Consider the following 19,882-nt stretch of genomic DNA (forward strand, 5'->3'; position numbering starts at 1 on the left):
ACAAGCAAATGCAGTATGGAACAGCTAGAGGTGATTCTAAGCTCTAGGACTCCTGAACTGATAGGATCAAGAATCCCATCAGCATCAAGAACTGATAAAATCAAGAATCACATCCTAAAGAGCCTGGATGTCACATCCCTATTCAGAGTCTTTATACCTTTCCCATGCCCTTAGTCCAATGTCACGTCCTAACAACTGGAGTTCCCTCCTTTCTGCTGCCCCTTTGTTTTGAGTTTGTTGCACTTCTTTACATCTCTGTTCTTCTCCTTCCAGCACTGCTCCTTAAGCCTTCCAAAAGCAGCCTCCAGCTTCAAAGAACCATAAGGCTGACACTAAAAGAACAAGCTTAAGACAGCATTCTTGTTATATACCTGACATGGCAAGTGACAGGACCAACATCTGCCCTTCAATAAAACCAGAGAGGGAAGGAGAAAAGACCAAGGGAAGGAGTGAAGACCAGGGAATTTGTCACCATGGGGCTCAAAAAGAAATTATTTCAGAGTTAAGGTAAGATGTAGTCACTTATTCTTGTGGGGTTAGTCCACCAGAGGGTTTTTGTCCTTAAGGACCCTGCTGTGCAGGGTGTTTTTCCTGCTACATAGCCACTGTCTCAAGCTGTACTTGAAGATACTTTTTATTTGTAATCAATCTGTTCTGGAATCTGTTTCTGAAATGCAATTTGGGAATATTCCCCAAGTACTAAGAGCTTGTGCTCAAAGAGTGTCATTGGTGCAGAATATATTTGAAAGGTTTGTTTGTACTCCATGGGAACTGGAAACCTAGGACACATCGAAGGGCCCCTGCAAACAGGACTGAAGGGAAGATCCCTTCTCTCAAGTATATATCATTAGCACTGTGCTGTTCTCCTAATATGGGAGAAGAAATTCTATGTAAGCAGCATTCTTCTGCTTTGTTTACCTAGAATATATAACATGATCTGGACCAGGGGATTGAGTCCAGCATCAGTAAGTTTGCAGATGACATCAAGCTAGGAGCAGCTGTGGATCTGTTGGAGGGAAGGAAACCCCTGCAGAGGGACCTGGCCGGGCTGGATGGGTGGGCAGAGGCCAATGGGATGAGACTGAACAAGACCAAGTGCAGGGTTCTATACTTTGGCCACAACAACCTCCAGCAGCACTACAGACTGGGACAGAGTGGCTGAGAGCAGCCAGGAAGAAAGGGACCTGGGTGTGCTGGTAGAGAGTAGTTGAAGATGAGGCAGCAGTGCCCAGGTGGGCAGCAGAGCCAATGGCATCGTGGCCTGGATCAGGAACAGTGTGGCCAGCAGGACAAGGGAGGTTCTTCTTCCCCTGTACTCAGCACTGGTCAAGGCACCCCTTGAGTGCTGTGTCCAGTTCTGGGCTCCTCCATTCAAGAGAGATGTTGAGGTGCTGGAAGGTGTCCAGAGAAGGGCAACAAGGCTGGTGAGGGGCCTGGAGCACAGCCCTGTGAGGAGAGGCTGAGGGAGCTGGGGGTGTGCAGCCTGCAGAAGAGGAGGCTCAGGGGGGACCTCATTGCTGTCTACAGCTACCTGAAGGGAGGCTGTAGCCAGGTGGGGTTGGTCTCTTCTGCCAGGCAACTGGCAACAGAACAAGGGGACAGAGTCTCAAGTTGTGCCAGGGGAGATCTCGGCTGGCTGTTAGGAGGAAGTTGTTGGCAGAGAGAGTGATTGGCATTGGAATGGGCTGCCCAGGGAGGTGGTGGAGTCAGCATCCCTGGAGGTGTTGAAGCAAAGCCTGGCTGAGGCACTTAGTGCCATGGTCTGGTTGACTGGACAGGGCTGGGTGCTAGGTTGGAGTGGATGAGCTTGGAGGTCTCTTCCAACCTGGTTGATTCTTATGATTCTATGACCCAGCAGCTTAACTGCACAAGAACCTCAGGTGTCAAAAGAGAAGAAATCTTCAAGTTGTCATTTAGAGCACAGCTTTCATGACCCCACCTCACTCTCTGACAACTAGGAAAAAAGAGGCTTTACCCCAAGTTTTCTACCTCTTCACTAAGAAGTATTTATTTTTGAGGAATTGTTTGGAACTGAGGATGGAAATTCCAGATCTGTAGCAATGCTAACACCTAGCTGAGACTTGCTGTGGGCTAGGTTTATATGTGCTTAGTAAATGTGAGTACAGAGCTACTGTCTGCCATGTCACCACTAATGGATTACAAGAATGTTTCACTGATGAAGCTTCAGAAATGTCTCAAACTACGAATCAGCCAGCGTGTGCCCAGGTGGTTTCCTTTGAAGCAAAGGGTGCAGTGTCAAGTGCTATTATGCAGCACATCAAAGCAACTGGTCCCCTGGTATGCCTCTTTACAATTAGACAGCTGTTGGTACACAGAAGAGGTCGTCAACAAGGTGGCAGAGATTTTCCATTCCTCTGGTGACACATCTGCACTCTGGCAGCCCTGTGGCTGCGTTCAGGGCTGTGTGTTTGACTAACAACCACTGGGAGATTATGATGATGGTGCACTCACCTGTGTTGAGAAATGATGTCCTTGTCATGTCCATGTCTGTGGCACTCCAGAGCTGCATTGCAGTTTTCCCCACGAGGAAGGTGACGGTGAAGACAACCTCTTTCTCCCTCCCTCCCAAAATAGAGTCACAGGTCAATACAAAATTAGGCAGGATGGTGACTGTGCACTGCATCTTTAGGGTATGAGAGCTCCCATTCCTTTCACTGGCTGCCCCCAGGTCTTACTGGAGCTTTCTCTTCATCCTATGGGACAGAAGAGCTCCATCACATTGCCCTTTAGGATATCATACAAAGCAGGGGTTTAGAGAAGAAATGCTTTAGGGTAGTAAAGGGGAAAAAAAAACCTCTAAGATCATGATTTTGCAGGAGAATATGTGGAGAAAAAGTTGTGCCTCAGGTGGTATTTTTGTTTTGTGGTGCAGATATGTTCTCTCAGAATAACATCTAACGTGGCCAGTTTCTTATCTTAGAGAGGATGGGTTTGTCCTGAAGCATCAGAGAGCTAGGATAATGTGTATCTGTTCCCAGCTTGGCTCACATTCTCATGATATCTCATGGTATCTTTTCAGGATGCCATTAAAACACAGCATTTCCCTCTCTTACAAGGGAAATTATGGTCTTTAATTAGCTGGCATTTGTGAAATGCTTGGGGATCTCAGGCATCAGGTATTACTCAAGTATAAAATAGTGTAATTAAAGAACCTATTCAGCTCTCTTTTTGTTTTGACCCTAGCTGTAATTAGAGAGGAAGGGTTTCCCATGCAGTGTGCACACTGACATCTGTTCTGGAGAATAAAGCTTCTGGGATTTGGCATATTTTCATCTGCTAGATGATGAGACAGACTAGTAATCCAGTTTACAGCTCATGAATTTCCCATAGTTTATCTCTCCAGACTCCTGGAGTTGACTTGCATACTACATGTGACTGTATGTTATGAGAGGCTATTCGAATACAGCTGATAAAAGAGATGCTGCACTTCACCAAGGCAGAGTCCTTCTCCAAGTTAACCCCTTGAAAATGCACAAGAGGAAATGTTATTTCTTTCTCCTAGTCTGCTCCTGCAGCTCAAAGATAGGCCATGAGCAAGCTGCAGTGCCCACTGTTCTGTGAGCAAGTGCAAAGCTCTCAAGCAGAGCTTGACACCCAAATATGCTGATAACAGAGTCTGCTATCTGATTTGACCTGGACAGGCTGGAGAGTTGAGTGGGGAGTAACCTCATGAATTGCAGCATGGGGGGCAAGTGTAGGGTCCTGCACGTGGGGAGGAACAACCTCCTGTGCCAGTACAGGTGAGAATTTGACCTGCTGGAAAGCGCCTCTGCAGAGAAGGACCTGGGAGTGCTGAAAGACAACTTGCTCATGACTCAACAATGTGACAAGAAGGCAAACGGTCTCCTAGGGGTGCATTAGGAAGAGAGTAACCAGCAGGTAGAAGGAGGTCCTCCTTGTCCACTCTGCCCTAATGAGGCCACATCTGGAGTGCTGCCTCCAGATTTCCTCCTCTGAGTTCCCTAGTTCAAGAGACAGGGAACTGCTGGAGAGAGTCCAGCAGAGGCTACAAAGGTAATGAGAACACTGGAGCAGCTCTGTGAGGAGGAAAGCCTGAGAGACCTGGGAGTGTTTATCCTGGAAAAGAGCAGCTTGAGAGGGGATCTGACCAAGGCTTAGCAAGAGCTAAAGGGTGGGGTCAAGAGGATGAGGACAGACTCTTGTCAGTGGTACTCAGTGACAAGAGGCAATGGGCACAAGCTGGAACCCAGGAGGTTTCATCTGAACGGGAGGAAAAACTTCTTCGGTGTGAGGATGCTGGAGCCCTGGAGCAGGCTGCCCAGAGAAACTGTGGAGTCTCCTCGGGGAGAGGAGACAGCAGGGCTGTGCTTTTTGATGGGCCAAAGAACGTCGTTGAGGACACGGGTGCCCAAGGGCACACCCTTGCCTGGCGGATGGGCAGGTCCTCCACTGCGCTGCTCCTACCTTCTTCAACTCTCTGCTGCCAGGTCTCCGAAACAAGCGAGGCACAGTCCCGCGGCCCCTGCAGGGCAGGGCTGGAGGGTGGGAGCCGCAGGCGGGGAGGAGCAGGGTCCGAGCAGCGCCGCCGACTCCGAGCCCGACTCCTGGTGGCGGCGGCGGGCGAGAGGCGGCGCCTGCGGGAGGAAGCGGGCGCGGAGCGGGGCCGGAGCGGGCCGAGCCGAGCCGGGCCGGGCTGAGCGGCAGCGGCGCTCCCTGGCAGCGCGCAGCGGCCCCGCTCGCCGGCAGCATGGGCGGCTCTTCCTCCAGCCTGCTGGACGAGAGCAAGTGCACCTACATCCGAGGTAGGCTCTGCGGAGGGGAGGCGAAGCGGCCGCTGCCTTCCCAGACCTCTTCTCAGAGCTGTGCGCGGGGGAAGCCCGCAGGCAGGCAGCAGCCGGCGGCGAGAAGCCGCAGCGGGGCCGAGGCCAGGCGCGGAGGGAGCCCCTGGCAGCGGGCAGGGTCCGGCGGGCTTTGAGCTGGGTTAGAGGAAGACGCTGTCTGGTGGGGCTTCGAGAAGATAGTTTCTTAAACGGCAGTGCTTTCAAAGATCCTCTGAGCGAACGGCAGCCGGGAGAAAAACTTTGGGACGCGGAGAGATGTGGTCTGGAGCTGCCCGTGCGACGGTGAGGTCCCCGCTCCCCGCCGCCGGCAGCTGCAGCGCTCGGAGCAGCGAGGGTTGCCGAGGCGGATCCGTCAGACCGGCTGGCGGCAGTGGGGAAGCTGCCAGTGGATATTCTGCTCTCGAGGCTTTGAAAACCCACCTGGATGCACGCCTAGGTGACCCTGCTTTGGCAGGGGGTCTGGTTGACTGGATAGGGCTGGGTGCTAGGTTGGACTGGATGAGCTTGGAGGTCTCTTCCAACCTGGTTGATTCTATGATTCTATGATTCTATGAGTCGATGATCTCCAGGGGTCCCTTCGAACCCTAACATTCTGTGATTCAGGTGAATTATTAAGGCTTGTGTAAGAACTACCTTTTTTCCCCCCTCATTTATATGTTGAGAGAGAAAACAATCCAAAAATTGCTTTAAATTTATGCACCACTTGGTGCCATGGTCTAGCCTTGAGCTCTGTGGTAAAGGGTTGGACTTGATGATCTGTGAGGTCTCTTCCAACCCTGATGATACTGTGATACTGTGATATTACTATTAAACTACAAAAGAAAAGGGCATACTCCAGTATTTTGGGGGCTACTTTTGACATTTGAGGAGTTAGAAGATGAAATACATCTGGGTGTTTTTTTTCTTGCCTGCCTACATACATTCCTTATTGGTAGGGTCGCAGGTAAAGCATTTACAAAGCAAATTGTGAGGCTAAGCTAAATCAAAGTTTGCATGTGAAAAGGAAGCCTTGTTCCAGAACATTATTTATGCTGCATGTGAAGCCTCCAAGAGTCCTCTCTGCTGTAGGCTGGGACATCAAACAGGCTTCAGACCAGAGGGTGACTCCTGGGTGGTGCCCACAGTCGAGCTTGTCCTTTTATTCTGTTGCTTTGGGATTTTTTTTGTGGTGTAGAGGGAGTGTAAATGTTGAACTGCTCCTCTATTAGGACTCTTTTGAAATCACACTGAGTCTTTCAAGGGTTTCCCATAGTGGGAAAGATGGCCAAATATGAAATGGCTTTCACCCAAAAAAGCAGTCAGCAGAAAAGCTGCTGGCCTCTCATAGGGGTGTTTTTCTGCAGTGTCCCCTCAGTATTGCCTTTTTCTGCCCCACTGAGGGTGGTTTCATGTCCCATCAGAGCCACAAGGATGCAGTCCCTATCAGTTTCATTTTTGCTTTACACTCATCCCCATGCTGCCGTTAAAACTGTGTTTCCACAGTGAGACATTTCAAATGTTCTGGTCCCCGACTGAGTGGGGGAAGTTGTGAGCCTGTAAAAACTGATGTCCAGTTACTGCCAAAAGAAAAGTAGGAGATTCAAGGAGCTTATTAGCTTCTTCACAGCTGTGCAAGAGGAAATAGTGCAGGTCTTTGCCCTGGACATAGAGAATTAGAACGAGGAGCTCATGCCAAAAGGTTGAGAAGTTCTTCACAGAGAGAGTAATTGGCATTGGAATGGGCTGCCCAGGGAGGTGGTGGAGTCTCCATCCATGGAGGTGTTCAAGAAAAGCCTGGATGAGGCACTAAATGCCATGGTTTAGTTGACTGGGTAGGGCTGGGGGATGGGTTGGAGTGGATGATCTTGGAGGTCTCTTCCAACCTGGTTGATTCTGTGATTCTCTGAAATTATCTGCTTGAACATATGTGGAACTGGACTGAATGCCTGTATATGAGACTTCCCTGTAGCTCAAAGGGTGGGAGCCTTTGCCTTGCAGAGAGCTGTGCAGCTTGTGCCTAGCACAGGCAAGTGATGAAGCAGAATCACTGTGAAAGAAGAAATTAGAGCACTGTGCCTACCCCCAGCTCAACTCTTGCTGTGAGGATCACCTTCTCTGATCTTGCTTTGCCTCTTGCAATGAGGCACCTTGGGCAGAGGCAGCCCAGAAATTAGTACTTCAAGAAGGAAAAGAAATCAGGAAGAACATCTTAAATGAAAAGAGAATGCAGTCCAGCCAACTCAGCCAACCTACTTCTCATGTTGAGGCTGGAGTCTGCAAGATTCAGACATTGCTTATCTGTCTTACACATCTTGGTCTGATGTGTCTTTCTGGAGCAGCACTGTGGTGGAGCTCTCCTCATTCAAAGAGGAAGCTGGCTGAATCACTGATTCTGAAGATTGAATAAGCAGCAGGTGTTCTAGCTGGCTTTCTAAAGGTTATTAGTGAGGGACTGGAAGCTTGGGGGTGTTCTTTTTCCTTCAAAGATGCTGCAGAGGAGTCCTCTGTAAAAAGGGAAGGGAGATGCCTGCATTTTCTCAGAAGAACTGTCAGTCCATAGTACTTGAATGGGATGGCACCTGGGAAGGAATGATAAACTGCACCAGTACAGCTTGGGAGGTGACTGCTGGAGAGCAGCCCTGGGGAGAAGGACCTGGGAGTCCTGGTGGGTAATATCCATGGCACAGCAATGTGCCCTTGTGGCCAAGAAGACCGATGGGATCCTGGGGTGTATTAAGAAGAGTGTGTCCAGCAGATCAAGGGAGGTTCTCCTTTCCCTCTACTCTGACCTGGTGTGATGGTTTGGGTGTTACCTGCCCCTTCACCCCTTTGTAAATCACCCAGACTAGACTCAGACAGCTCTGGAAATTGAACAAAGCTTTATATTTACAGCTTAGCACAAGATACAAGCAGGTATTTACAATATATATACAGCTAGAGACAGAAAGAGACAAGGTAAATGTAATACAGAAACACAGCAGCCCTCCCAGAAACCTGAGTCCCCAGGAGGGGCTCCCAACTGCCCCTTCACCTTCTTCCACCCCTCTCCTCTTACCCCAGATGTTGCCTTGTGCCCAAGGAAGAATGGGGGTTAGGAAGCAAGTGGATTAATCAGGTTAGGTTAGGGAGAGAAGAATGCAGCCCACAGCCCAGACAGAGAGTGACTGCTCATCTATGTTTATACCCTTGTTCTTATCCATCTCAGCAAGCCTATGAGTGAAGTAGACATCAGCATTGTTTCTCTTTCACAGCCTGTGATCTAGTTCTTCTCACCAAAACATTCCAGCTAGCTTCAAACTAGCACACCTGGTGAGAACTCATCTTGAGTACTGAGTTCAGTTTTGGACTCCCCAGTTTAAGAGGGACAGGGAGAGTGTCCAGCAGAGAGCTGCAAAGATGATAAGAGACTGGAGGGCATGGCTGATGAGGAGAGGCTGAGGGACCTGGGGCTTTTGAGTCTGGAGAAGAGAAGACTGAGAGGGGATTTAATCAATGTTTATAAACACCTGAGGGCTGCCCAGGAGAGCAGGGACAGGCTCTGCTCACTGCTCCCTGGGATAGGACAAGGAGCAATGGGTGTAAGTTGCAGCACAAGAGGCTCTACCTCAACACAAGGGGGAACTTCTTTGGTGTAAGGGTCCCAGAGCACTGGAACAGGCTCTCCACAGAGGCTGTGGAGTCTCCTTCCCTGGATCCTTCCAAGGCCTGTCTGGATGTGTTCCTCTGTGATCTGTGCTAGACTGTGTGGTCCTGCTGTGGCAGGGGGGTTGGACTCAATGATCTCCTTGGGTCCCTTCCAACCCCCAATATCCTGTGAGCCTGTAAATAGCACTGGTGAAGGAGGCTGTGAGATAGCAGGTTTGAGGATGCTGCCTCACACACTTTACTCAGAGACAGCAGACCATGGCCTTGCTTGCTTATAATGGCCTGAGTGTCAGTACACTCAAGGCAGGAAATCCCAGAATTCCAGCATGGTGAGGGTTGGAAGGGACCTCTGAAGGTCATCTAGTCCAACCTCCTGCTAAAGCAGGGTCACCCACAGTGGGATTGCCCAGGGTAACAATATGGGTTTGGAATCTCTGCGAAGAAGACTCCACAGCCTCCGTGGGCAGTCTGCTCCATGCCTCCAGCAGTTTTTCCTCTTGTTCAAATGAAGACTCCTGGAGTCCAGTTTGTGTCTGTTGCTGCTTGTGCTGTCACTGGGCACCACTGGAAAGAGTCTGGCATTATCCTCTTCCTCATGTCTGATCTAAATTGAGCTGCTCCCAGTTTGAATCCTTTAGCCCTGATTCTGTCATTCCATGGCTTTGTAAAAGTCCCTCTCCAACTCTCCTGGAGGCCTCCTTCCAAAAGTCTGTTTGCTCCCATGGTTTGAAGGCTGAGAGAACAAAAGGAGGAGAGTGGATATGCTATGTAAAGTCATGCAAAACAATATGTAAAAGCCTGTGTGTAGAGTCTCTGCAAAGCAGTGAGAACATGGCCCTCGGCACAGCCATCCCCCAGTAGAGCTTGGGAGATGCTTTGCTCTGTGCACTTCCCTGCAGGGGGCTAAGCACTGAGCCTCGCCAGACCCGTCAGAGACATTCATCTGGAGAAAGCCATCAAGGCATCCTACATGGAGTCTCCATTACTCAACACAAAGGCTGTGATTTCCATCTTAGCCTGCTTCATGAAGACTGAGGCAAAGAACTCAAGGCTGAGGTGTTCAGTGACTTCTTTCCTTCAGTCTACAATGGCAAGGGCTCCAACCACAATGTCCCAGTCCCAGAGGTCAAAAGTAAGGACTGGGAGAAGGAAGATCTGCCCACTGTAATTGAAGGTCGTGTTCCTGAGCACCTAAGGAATCTGAATGTGCACAAGTCCATGGGGCCTGATGAGAAACACCCACAGGTCCTGAGGGAACTGGTGGAGGAAGCTGCTAAGCCACTGTCCATCAGATTTGAAGGGTCCTGGCAGACTGGTGAGGTCCCTGCTGACTGGAAAAGGGCAAACATAATGTTCAGCTTGGAGAAGGGAGTCTCAACGAGCAGAGTAAAAGGGAAGAATCACCTTTCTTGACATGCTGGTGAATAAAACGTCAAGACTCAATATTCCTTTCTCCTATCTGAAGAAATTCCTGGCATAGAATCAACCAGGTTGGAAGAGACCTCCAAGCTCAGCCAGTCCAACCTAGCACCCAGCCCTAGCCAGTCAACCAGACCATGGCACTAAGTGCCTCAGCCAGGCTTTGCTTCAACACCTCCAGGGACAGAGACTCTACCACCTCCCTGGGCAGCCCATTCCAATGCCAATCACTCTCTCTGACAACAACTTCCTCCTAACATCCAGCCTAGACCTCCCCTGGCACAACTTCACACTGTGTCCCCTTCTTCTGTTGCTGCTTGCCTGGCAGAAGAGCCCAACCCCACCTGGCTACAGCCTCCCTTCAGGGAGTTGCAGACAGCAATGAGCTCTGCCCTGAGCCTCCTCTTCTGCAGGCTGCACACCCCCAGCTCCCTCAGCCTCTCCTCATAGGGTTTGTGTTCCCATCTCTTTTGTCCTCCAGCCTGGCCAAGTAGATGGTGCTGTGACCTTGTGCTGCCCAGGGATGCACCCTGTGGGTTTCCTCACTGTTCATTAGTGTTTGCTGAGCAGACTTTCCAGCCATTCTTTTCAGATGACAGTGAAAGTTGTTAGTTCATGTCTATAACAAATCTCTTTCTAGTTGTTTTCCCTATGAATTTCAGTGTGGTACTGATTAAGATGGGTATGTTGCACAAAGATGAAAGACTTTAGCATCATAGAATCATTTTGGTTGGAAAATACCTTTGAGATCATTGAGTCTAACCATTCTCTAACTCTGCCAAGGCTGGTGTTGGCACCATGGCCCTCAGCACCACATTTCAGCCTCTTGGAAACACTTCCAGGGATAGAGATGCAACCACCTCTTTGGGAACCCTGTTCCAGTGTTTGAGAACTCTTTCAGTAACAAATTTTCTTCTAATGTCCAACCTAAACCTTCCCTGGTGCAACTGGAGGCCATTTCCTCTTGGTGAGGGTGAAGAGACTGACCCCACTTCACTCCAACCTCCTTAAAGGGAGCTGTTGAGGGCAAAAAGGTCTCCCCTCATCCTCCTTTTCTCCAGACTGAACAACCCCAGTTCCCTCAGCTGCTCTCCAGACCCTTCACCAGCTTTATTGCCCTTCTCTGGATTTGCTCCAGCACTTCAATGTCTTGTAGTGAGGGACCCAAAAATTGAATGCATTGTTCCTACTAAGTGCAATATACTTAGAAGGAGTAGAGAGACTCCTATTCTGTCAAGTTTTAGAGACTGAAGAGGATGCTTTTATCCTTTGCTTAAAAGGCAAGGGAAGGAAAACACTCACTGGCTTTACAGGAAACCACCTGAACAAACAGCACTGATGCTACAGAGGGTGAGATAACCCAAGTGCCTGCCACAGCTCTGGAGAGGAATTCTCCTGCTCAGTCAGCCAGGAGCAAGGATGCTGGAGAATGGAAGAGTAACTTGAATTAACTGTAGAAAAGTTGTTCTTTTAGGAACAGGCACTCAGGCTGGGGGCTGGATTTTCTGCTTTGAGCTATGCTGGTGTCCTTCTGGCTTTAATCTGGCACACAACTGCAAGTGTAGTGGAGCTCTCTGAAACATCTGGCTGCACTTACTGCTTTTTCTCTCAGCTCGTTGCAAGATGTCTCTTGTTGTGGTGTGGAAATCCTCTCTTTTGTTTTACATAGGTGAGTGTGGCTGTAATATCACATAGAGCAGGAGTGTGGTGTCTCTCTGCACTTAGAATCTTTAAGTTATTTAGCTTGGAAAAGGTCTTCAAGATCATCAAGTCCAACTAATAACCCTACTCTACCAAGCAGTGGTCCCTGCAGAGGGACCTCGCCAGGCTGGATGGGTGGGCAGAGGCCAATGGGATGAGATTGAACAAGGCCAAGTGCAGGGTTCTGCACTTTGGCCACAACAACCCCAAGCAGCACTACAGGCTGGGGAGAGAGTGGCTGAGAGCAGCCAGGAAGAAAAGGACCTGGGGGTGCTGGTAGAGAGTATCTGAACATGAGGCAGCAGTGTGCCCAGGTGGGCAGCAGAGCCAGTGGCATCCTGGGCCTAGCTCAGGAACAGTGTGGCCAGCAGGACAAGGGAGGTTCTTGTGCCCCTGTACTCAGCACTGCTCAGGCCACACCTGGAGTGCTGTGTCCAGCTCTGGTCTCCTCAATTCAAGAGAGATGTTGAGATACTGGAAGATGTCCACAGGAGGGCGACAAAGCTGATGAGGGGCCTGGAGCAGAGCCCTGTGAGGAGAGGCTGAGGGAGCTGGGGGTGTGCAGCCTGCAGAAGAGGAGGCTCAGGGCAGACCTCACTGCTGCCTGCAGCTGCCTGCAGGGAGGCTGTAGCCAGGTGGGGTTGGGCTCTTCTGCCAGGCAACCAGCAACAGAAGAAGGGGACACAGTCTCAAGTTGTGGCAGGGGAGGTCTAGGCTGGATGTTAGGAGGAAGTTGTTGTCAGAGAGAGTGATTGGCATTGGAATGGGCTGCCCAGGGAGGTGGTGGAGTTGCTGTCCCTGGAGGTGTTGAAGCAAAGCCTGGCTGAGGCACTTAGTGCCATGGTCTAGATGACTGGCCAGGGCTGGGTGCTAGGTTGGACTGGATGATGTTGGAGGTCTCTTCCAACCTGGTTGATTCTATGATTTTAAGTCCACTACTAAACGATATTCCCAGGCACCACATCTACACTTAGCAGCATCTACTTTGTAGCATTTAGAAGGTTCTTTTCATTTTGCATGTTTTGAGGCTGAGGGTCAAGCTGACAGGATTTCTTTGTGATGACCAAAGTCTAAGGAAGAGGCAGAGCAGTATTTTTCTTTTTCCAAACATGTAGTGCATCCAGAATTCATGAATATGAAATACCACTTAGCAAGTACTATCTAGCCCAGTCCAAATGGGGTAAATAAATATCCATGGCATGAAAGAAAATGAAGTAAAATGCATAGGAAACTCAAATTTCAGTAAGGCTATGAGATTCTGTTCTTCATTATGTTCACTTGCTAAGTTTCCAAGTTCTTGATGACTTCAAGAAATGAGATTTTGAAGGAAAATCCTTTTGGCTTTACTTCTTTGCTTGAAAGTTTCAGTCCTCAGAGAGATTGTTGCTATGAGAGCCAGGGATGGATTTTCATCCAGTAGTTCTAATAAATGATGTTGGAAGTGAGAGGCAGCTTTTCTTTGGTTCTTACATTGATTCAGTCAGGGGGAGGGACAGGCACTTCATTTCAGCTTCAGACTGAATGTAAGCAGAAGGCACCCAGGGATATGATTGATGGGAAAGGTATTTGCCAGCCCACCTGAACAGAATTTGCTGTACTTGATAGCTTCCAGATTTCAGCTTTGGGAGGTGAAGGCTGGAGGCAGCTTCTCTGTGAAGTTTCCATGGCTTGTGCAATACCATTTGTTAACATCTTCCCAAAGTACCATGAGCCATTTTAGCAGTTTCCAGTTGTGTTGTCTTGCAATGGCTATGGTGTATAGGGTTAACACTCCTGGGGGAGTGACCCTGAACCTGACCCTAGGGGTCTTGGCCCCTCCTCAGGGGTGGGCCACACTCCAGGTGATGGTTAGCCCACTCCCCCCACTTCCTGTGGTATAAAAGACAGGAGTTCTCCTGTCTCTTCCTCTTTTCGCCCTCTTGCTCACTACCTGCGTTCATGACCGCACACACACACTGATACTGTATACCAGCCACGAGGCAGAGACACCATCACACTACTCGGGTTGTATCCATCCCTGTTTTGTATTTTGCTGTTTTTCCCTTCCTCATCCTTTGTAAACTCCCCTACCTCCAATCCCTTTTTTTTTCTAAGTTATTGTTAAACTTTTCCTTTTTAACTTCCAAATCGAGTGAGATTGATTTATTGGGGTGTCCCTACCTTTTATCTCTCTCCCTGTCTTTTGGGGAAAGGAGGGGGAGGAGGGGAGGGCACTCTATAAACTCTATAAATTCTATAAATTGTCATTGGGTCTACCAAATTTATAAGAGTCTCTGGGAACTTGCATTTGAACCCAAGACAATTTATTTGGCGTCTCAACGTGGGGCTAGGTAGAAAGAATTCTTTCAGAGAAGATTTGGAAGTTAAAAAATGGATATTCTGACAGTCTTAATCATTAACGCTTTTGGATGTCTGTTTTGGGGCTGGCTGTTAAAGTTTATAAGTTACCATGTCTTCTGGATTGTCATTGATATGCTCTGGGAATATTCTAAGCATTTGCCTGCCCGAGTCTATGCCTATTTCCTGAATTCTGTTAGTAACATCACTGTGTTTAGAAATGTTTCTGGAACATGGAATCAATCTGAGTATATGCATTGGAGCACAGAAGCTCCAGATATTTTGGGCGAGAAATGGTACTGGATAGCTGTTATTTCACTGTGTGTAAATGTGGGTTTGGGAATTAATAAGATAGCGGTGAACTGGGACACGTGGAAATATCGAGTGGGCGCCGCCATTAGGGTGCTTAGGGGGAGGGGTAGTCCTCACTGCCCGAGCTGCAGTTGCGGGGGTTGGGCGACAGGGCAGACCGGGCAGACCGCCCCTAGCGCGGCTCCGCCCCGAACTCCGCCTCCGGTCCCGCCCAGGGCAGCCCCCCGGACCCTGCCCCCTCAGCCCAGCCCCCTTCACCTGGCGCCAATTACGACGCGGCCCGCAAGATCAAATCAAAACCCTCCCGCAGATACCGATCCAGGGCAAGGGACCTCTTCGGGAACCAGCACCCCCCAGCAACAGCAACCAGCTGGAAATGGACCTGATAATGGAGTGATCCTTATCAGCTCCACGCCCAGAAAGGAAATCAGGCACATAAGGCAGGAGTATGCAAGGGCAAACGGACAGTCCCTTTTAGCCTGGCTTTTGAAATGCTGGGATGCAGGAGCAGAAACAGTGGACCTAGATCACAGGGAGGCGAAACAGCTGGGATCCTTGTCGAGGGATGGAGGTGTGGATAAGGAGCTGGGAAGGCTCGATGGTACCCACTCACTTTGGGCCAGGCTTCTGATAGCTGTGAGGTACAGGTACCCGACTAAGGATGACATGATTTTCCATCCCCTTAAATGGACAGATATGGAACAGGGGATCTCATACCTGAGGCAAATGGCGGTTCAAGAGATAATTTATGGAGCCGACCAGAGGCCCTCGGACCCTGATGATGTCCGCATGAAGCCAGCCCTCTTAAAGAAACTGACTCAGTGTGCCCCTTCCACATATGCCCCCACATTGGGAGCACTGCTGCTGGGCAGAGACCCCAACAACCTTCCCACAATCAGGGAGTTTGTGAATGACCTAAGACAGTTTGAAGACAGTTTGTCGAGGAAAACCTTAATTGCCACTGTAGAGACCCTCACCCAAGAAATGAACGAGCTGAAAGCCTCTTTCTCTGAAATGCAGAAGGCAGAGGATGACTGCTCCTCACCTTCAGAATGGGTGCAAGTCTCAGCTGTAAGGAACACACGCCGCCGTGCTCCTCCTCCTCCCCGCAGGAGACCAGCCCAGAGCAGACAGGGTACACACAGGGGGTCACTCTGGAGAACACTGTGTGACCATGGGGAAAACATGGATAGATGGCATGGCCAGCCCACCTCAGCTCTATGGGCCAGGGTAAGGGAACTGCAGGGGACAAACACAGGGAATAACTCCTCCAGAAGAGGGGTTGCCCCAGTGTCCCGCAGGCAGCCCTCTCGCTCAAGGGGTGGTGAAGCCAGTAACTCAGGTCCATGTGCCTCATGCAGTCACACTGCTCAGAATTAGAGGTGCCCTGTCTCCAGCCAGGCGGAGGCCAGGGATAACAGAGTATATTGGGACGTGTTTGTGAAATGGCCTGGCACTTCTGAAGCCGAGAAGTACAGAGCGTTGGTAGACACCGGTGCCCAATGCACTCTGATCCCCTCCAGCCACAGGGGGACAGATACTGTTACAATTGCAGGAGTCACAGGGGGGTCTCGGGAGTTGACTGTGCTGCAGGCTGAGATAAGCCTCACCGGGAATGTGTGGGAGAAGCACTCCATAGTAACTGGCCCTGATGCACCTTGCATCCTGGGGATCGACTTTCTCCGGGAAGGGTACTTTAAAGATCCGAAGGGGAACAAGTGGGCTTTTGGCATAGCAGCTGTAGAGACTGCAGACAAAGAGCAGCTGTCTATCATGCCTGGCTTGTCAGATGACCCTTCCGTGGTTGGTACCCACAAGGTGGAAGATGTCAAGTTACCTATTGCTTCTCGTGTAGTTCATCGCAGGCAATACCGCACCAACAGAGACTCCCTGCTACCCATACAGCAGCTGATTCGCCGCCTGGAGCAGCAGCTTGTCATCAGCAAGAGCCACTCGCCCTTCAACAGCCCGATATGGCCAGTGCGAAAGGAGACGGGGGAGTGGAGACTCACGGTGGATTTCAGAGGCCTGAACGAAGTGACTCCTCCAATCAGCGCAGCCGTGCCTGATATGTTGGAGCTGCAGTATGAACTGGAAACAAAGGAGGCCAAATGGTATGCCACAATTGACATTGCTAATGCTTTCTTCTCCATCCCCATTGCAGAAGAATGTAGGCCGCAGTTTGCCTTCACCTGGAGAGGAGTCCAGTACCACTGGAACAGACTGCCTCAAGGGTGGAAGCACAGCCCTACAATCTGCCACAGCATCATCCAGACTGCACTGGAGAAGGGTGGAGCTCCGGAACATCTGCAGTACATCGATGACATCATTGTATGGGGTGAGACAGCAGAGGAGGTCTTCCAGAAGGGTGAGAAGATCATTAATATCCTGTTGGATGCTGGTTTTGCCATTAAGAGAAGCAAAGTGAAAGGGCCTGCCAGAGAGATCCAGTTCCTGGGAGTTCGCTGGCAGGATGGCCGACGCCACATCCCTATGGATGTGGTGAATAAAGTGGCCACTATGGTGGAACCCACTAACCGGAAGGAGACACAATCCTTCCTGGGGTTTGTGGGCTTTTGGAAGATGCACATTCCCGGGTACAGTCAAATTGTGAAACCCCTCTTTGACGTTACAAGAAAGAGGAATAACTTTGAGTGGGGACCTGAGCAGCAGGTGGCATTTGACCAGATCAAACGAGAGGTGGTCCATGCCATGGCCTTGGGACCAGTTCGAACCGGCCCAGAGATTAAGAACATTCTCTACACAGCAGCCGGTGAGAATGGTCCTAGCTGGAGCCTATGGCAGAAAGCTCCTGATGAGACAAGAGGCCGCCCACTCGGGTTCTGGAGCAAGGCGTACAAAGGCTCAGAGACCAAGTATACCCCCACAGAGAAAGAAATCCTAGCTGCCTATGAGGGAGTCAGAGCTGCCTCTGAGGTGATTGGGACGGAGTCACCACTCCTTTTAGCTCCAAGGCTTCCAGTCCTGACTTGGATGTTTAAAGGGAAGGGTTCGACTCCGCACCATGCCACAGATGCCACTTGGAGTAAGTGGATGGCTCTGATAACTCAGAGGGCTAGGATGGGGACTCTCGAACGTCCAGGCATTGTAGAGGTCATCACCAACTGGCCAGAGGGCACTGACTTTGGAAAGCCAGCAGAAGAGAAGGCAGTGACCCGTGCCGAGGAAGCCCCCCCATACAGTGACCTCCCTGAGGAGGAAAAGGCATATGCTCTCTTCACAGATGGATCCTGCCGCCTGGTAGGCAGCAAGCGAAGATGGAAGGCTGCCGTCTGGAACCCTACACGCAGGGTTGCAGAGGCAAGAGATGGAGAAGGCGAATCCAGCCAGTATGCTGAGGTGAAAGCCATCCAGCTGGCCCTGGACATTGCAGAACGAGAGCAGTGGCCAATGCTATACATCTACACCGACTCATGGATGGTAGCAAATGCCTTATGGGGGTGGCTGAAGGAGTGGAAGAGAAATGATTGGCAGAGAAAAGGGAAGCCTATTTGGGCTGCTGATCTCTGGCAAGACATTTCTGCACGCCTGGACAAACTGCCAGTTAAAATCCGCCACATCAGTGCTCACATCCCAAAGAGCAGAGCCACTGAAGAGCAGCAGCATAACCACCAAGCTGACCAGGCTGCCCACATCTGCCAGATTGACCTGGACTGGAAGCACAAAGGTGAACTGTTCTTAGCTCGGTGGGCACATGACTCTTCTGGTCACCAAGGAAGAGATGCCACATACCAATGGGCCCGAGACAGATCCGTGGACATATCCATGGAGGCCATAACTCAGGTTATCCATGAATGTGACATCTGTGCCACCATAAAGCAAGCCAAGCGCATGAAGCCTTTGTGGTACGGGGGAAGGTGGTCAAAGTACAGGTATGGGGAGGCCTGGCAGATTGATTACATCACTCTGCCTCGGTCTCGTAGTGGCAAGCAGTATGTGTTAACCATGGTGGAGGGAAGCACGGGGTGGCTGGAAACCTACCCAGTACCTCATGCTACTGCCCGTAACACCATTCTGGGCCTGCAGAGCCACATCCTGTGGAGACACGGAACCCCAGAGAGAATTGAGTCAGACAATGGGACCCATTTCAAGAACCACCTTGTAAGCAACTGGGCAAAAGAGCATGGGATAGAATGGGTTTATCACATCCCATACTACCCACAAGCTGCAGGAAAGATTGAGCGACACAATGGCCTGCTGAAAACCACCCTGAAGGCTATGGGAGGTGGAACTCTCAGAAACTGGGAGAAGCACCTTGCAGAAGCCACTTGGCTGGTGAATAGCAGGGGATCAGTTAACAGAGCTGGTCCTGCTCAGTCTGCCCTACTGCCCACAGTTGAGGGAGATGGAGTTCCTGTAGTCTGTGAAAGGAATCTACTGGGAAAGACTGTGTGGGTTGCTCCTGCCTCTGGTGGGGGAAAACCTATCAAAGGGGTGGTATCTGCAGAGGGTCCTGGTCACACATACTGGGTGATGATGGAAACTGGTGTTATCGAGTGTGTCCCTCAGAGAAACCTCTCTTTAGCTGAAAAGGTTTTGAAATCTCAGAGTTGATTCCATGTGTTCCAGATATTTCAGGTTATCTTGTATTATAGTTGTATAATAGTTGTATCATAGTTGTGCAATACTTGTATTATAGTTCATAAGGGGTTACAAGTTGTTTTTGTAGTTATACCCTCACCACTACACGGCGTCCAACAGAACCTACATGACAGCAGCAGCTATCCAGAGTCCTACAGCATCGCATCACACCACGGCGTCCAACCAGAACCCTGCATCTGATTCGTCACTGATGCCCTGCAGTGAGAGACTGTTCCTGATTTCCCTCCAGAGGATGTCTACAGCCATCTCATCTACACCTGTTCCCCTGATGCCAGACATGAAGAGACTGTTCCTGATGTTTTCTTCGCAGAGGGAAAAGACTCTTTTCCTGAGTACCAACAAGAACTGTTCCTGATTCACTGACTTTTCTTCCGTTCCTGCCCTGCTCACATCTCAGCAACCTGCACCGGACCAGAGGAACACATCGCCTTGGGATACAGCCGGGGACCAAGAAGGACTTCACGAACTCTTAACCCATGGACACTTTTCCCATCTTTGGAGAAGAAGACTGTTCTTAGGAAGGTGGAAGTGGTCTAACCAAGGGGTGGAATGTATAGGGTTAACACTCCTGGGGGAGTGACCCTGAACCTGACCCTAGGGGTCTTGGCCCCTCCTCAGGGGTGGGCCACACTCCAGGTGATGGTTAGCCCACTCCCCCCACTTCCTGTGGTATAAAAGACAGGAGTTCTCCTGTCTCTTCCTCTTTTCGCCCTCTTGCTCACTACCTGCGTTCATGACCGCACACACACACTGATACTGTATACCAGCCACGAGGCAGAGACACCATCACACTACTCGGGTTGTATCCATCCCTGTTTTGTATTTTGCTGTTTTTCCCTTCCTCATCCTTTGTAAACTCCCCTACCTCCAATCCCTTTTTTTTCTAAGTTATTGTTAAACTTTTCCTTTTTAACTTCCAAATCGAGTGAGATTGATTTATTGGGGTGTCCCTACCTTTTATCTCTCTCCCTGTCTTTTGGGGAAAGGAGGGGGAGGAGGGGAGGGCACTCTATAAACTCTATAAATTCTATAAATTGTCATTG

General features: G+C 50.1%; 1 protein-coding gene across 1 annotated transcript in view; it reads left to right on the forward strand.

Annotated features, from left to right (window-relative positions):
- The first annotated feature begins 4,673 nt into the window (after positions 1–4,673).
- Positions 4,674–19,882, forward strand: part of NIBAN1 (niban apoptosis regulator 1) — an 81,271-nt gene continuing 66,062 nt past the window's right edge. The window contains exon 1 of the mRNA XM_064148070.1: positions 4,674–4,784. Coding sequence (XP_064004140.1) covers positions 4,730–4,784 — 55 coding nt within the window. The 5' untranslated portion in view covers positions 4,674–4,729. The remainder of the gene's footprint in view (positions 4,785–19,882) is intronic.

This window comes from Pogoniulus pusillus, chromosome 8 (assembly GCF_015220805.1).
Source record: "Pogoniulus pusillus isolate bPogPus1 chromosome 8, bPogPus1.pri, whole genome shotgun sequence".
Lineage (NCBI taxonomy): Eukaryota > Metazoa > Chordata > Aves > Piciformes > Lybiidae > Pogoniulus > Pogoniulus pusillus.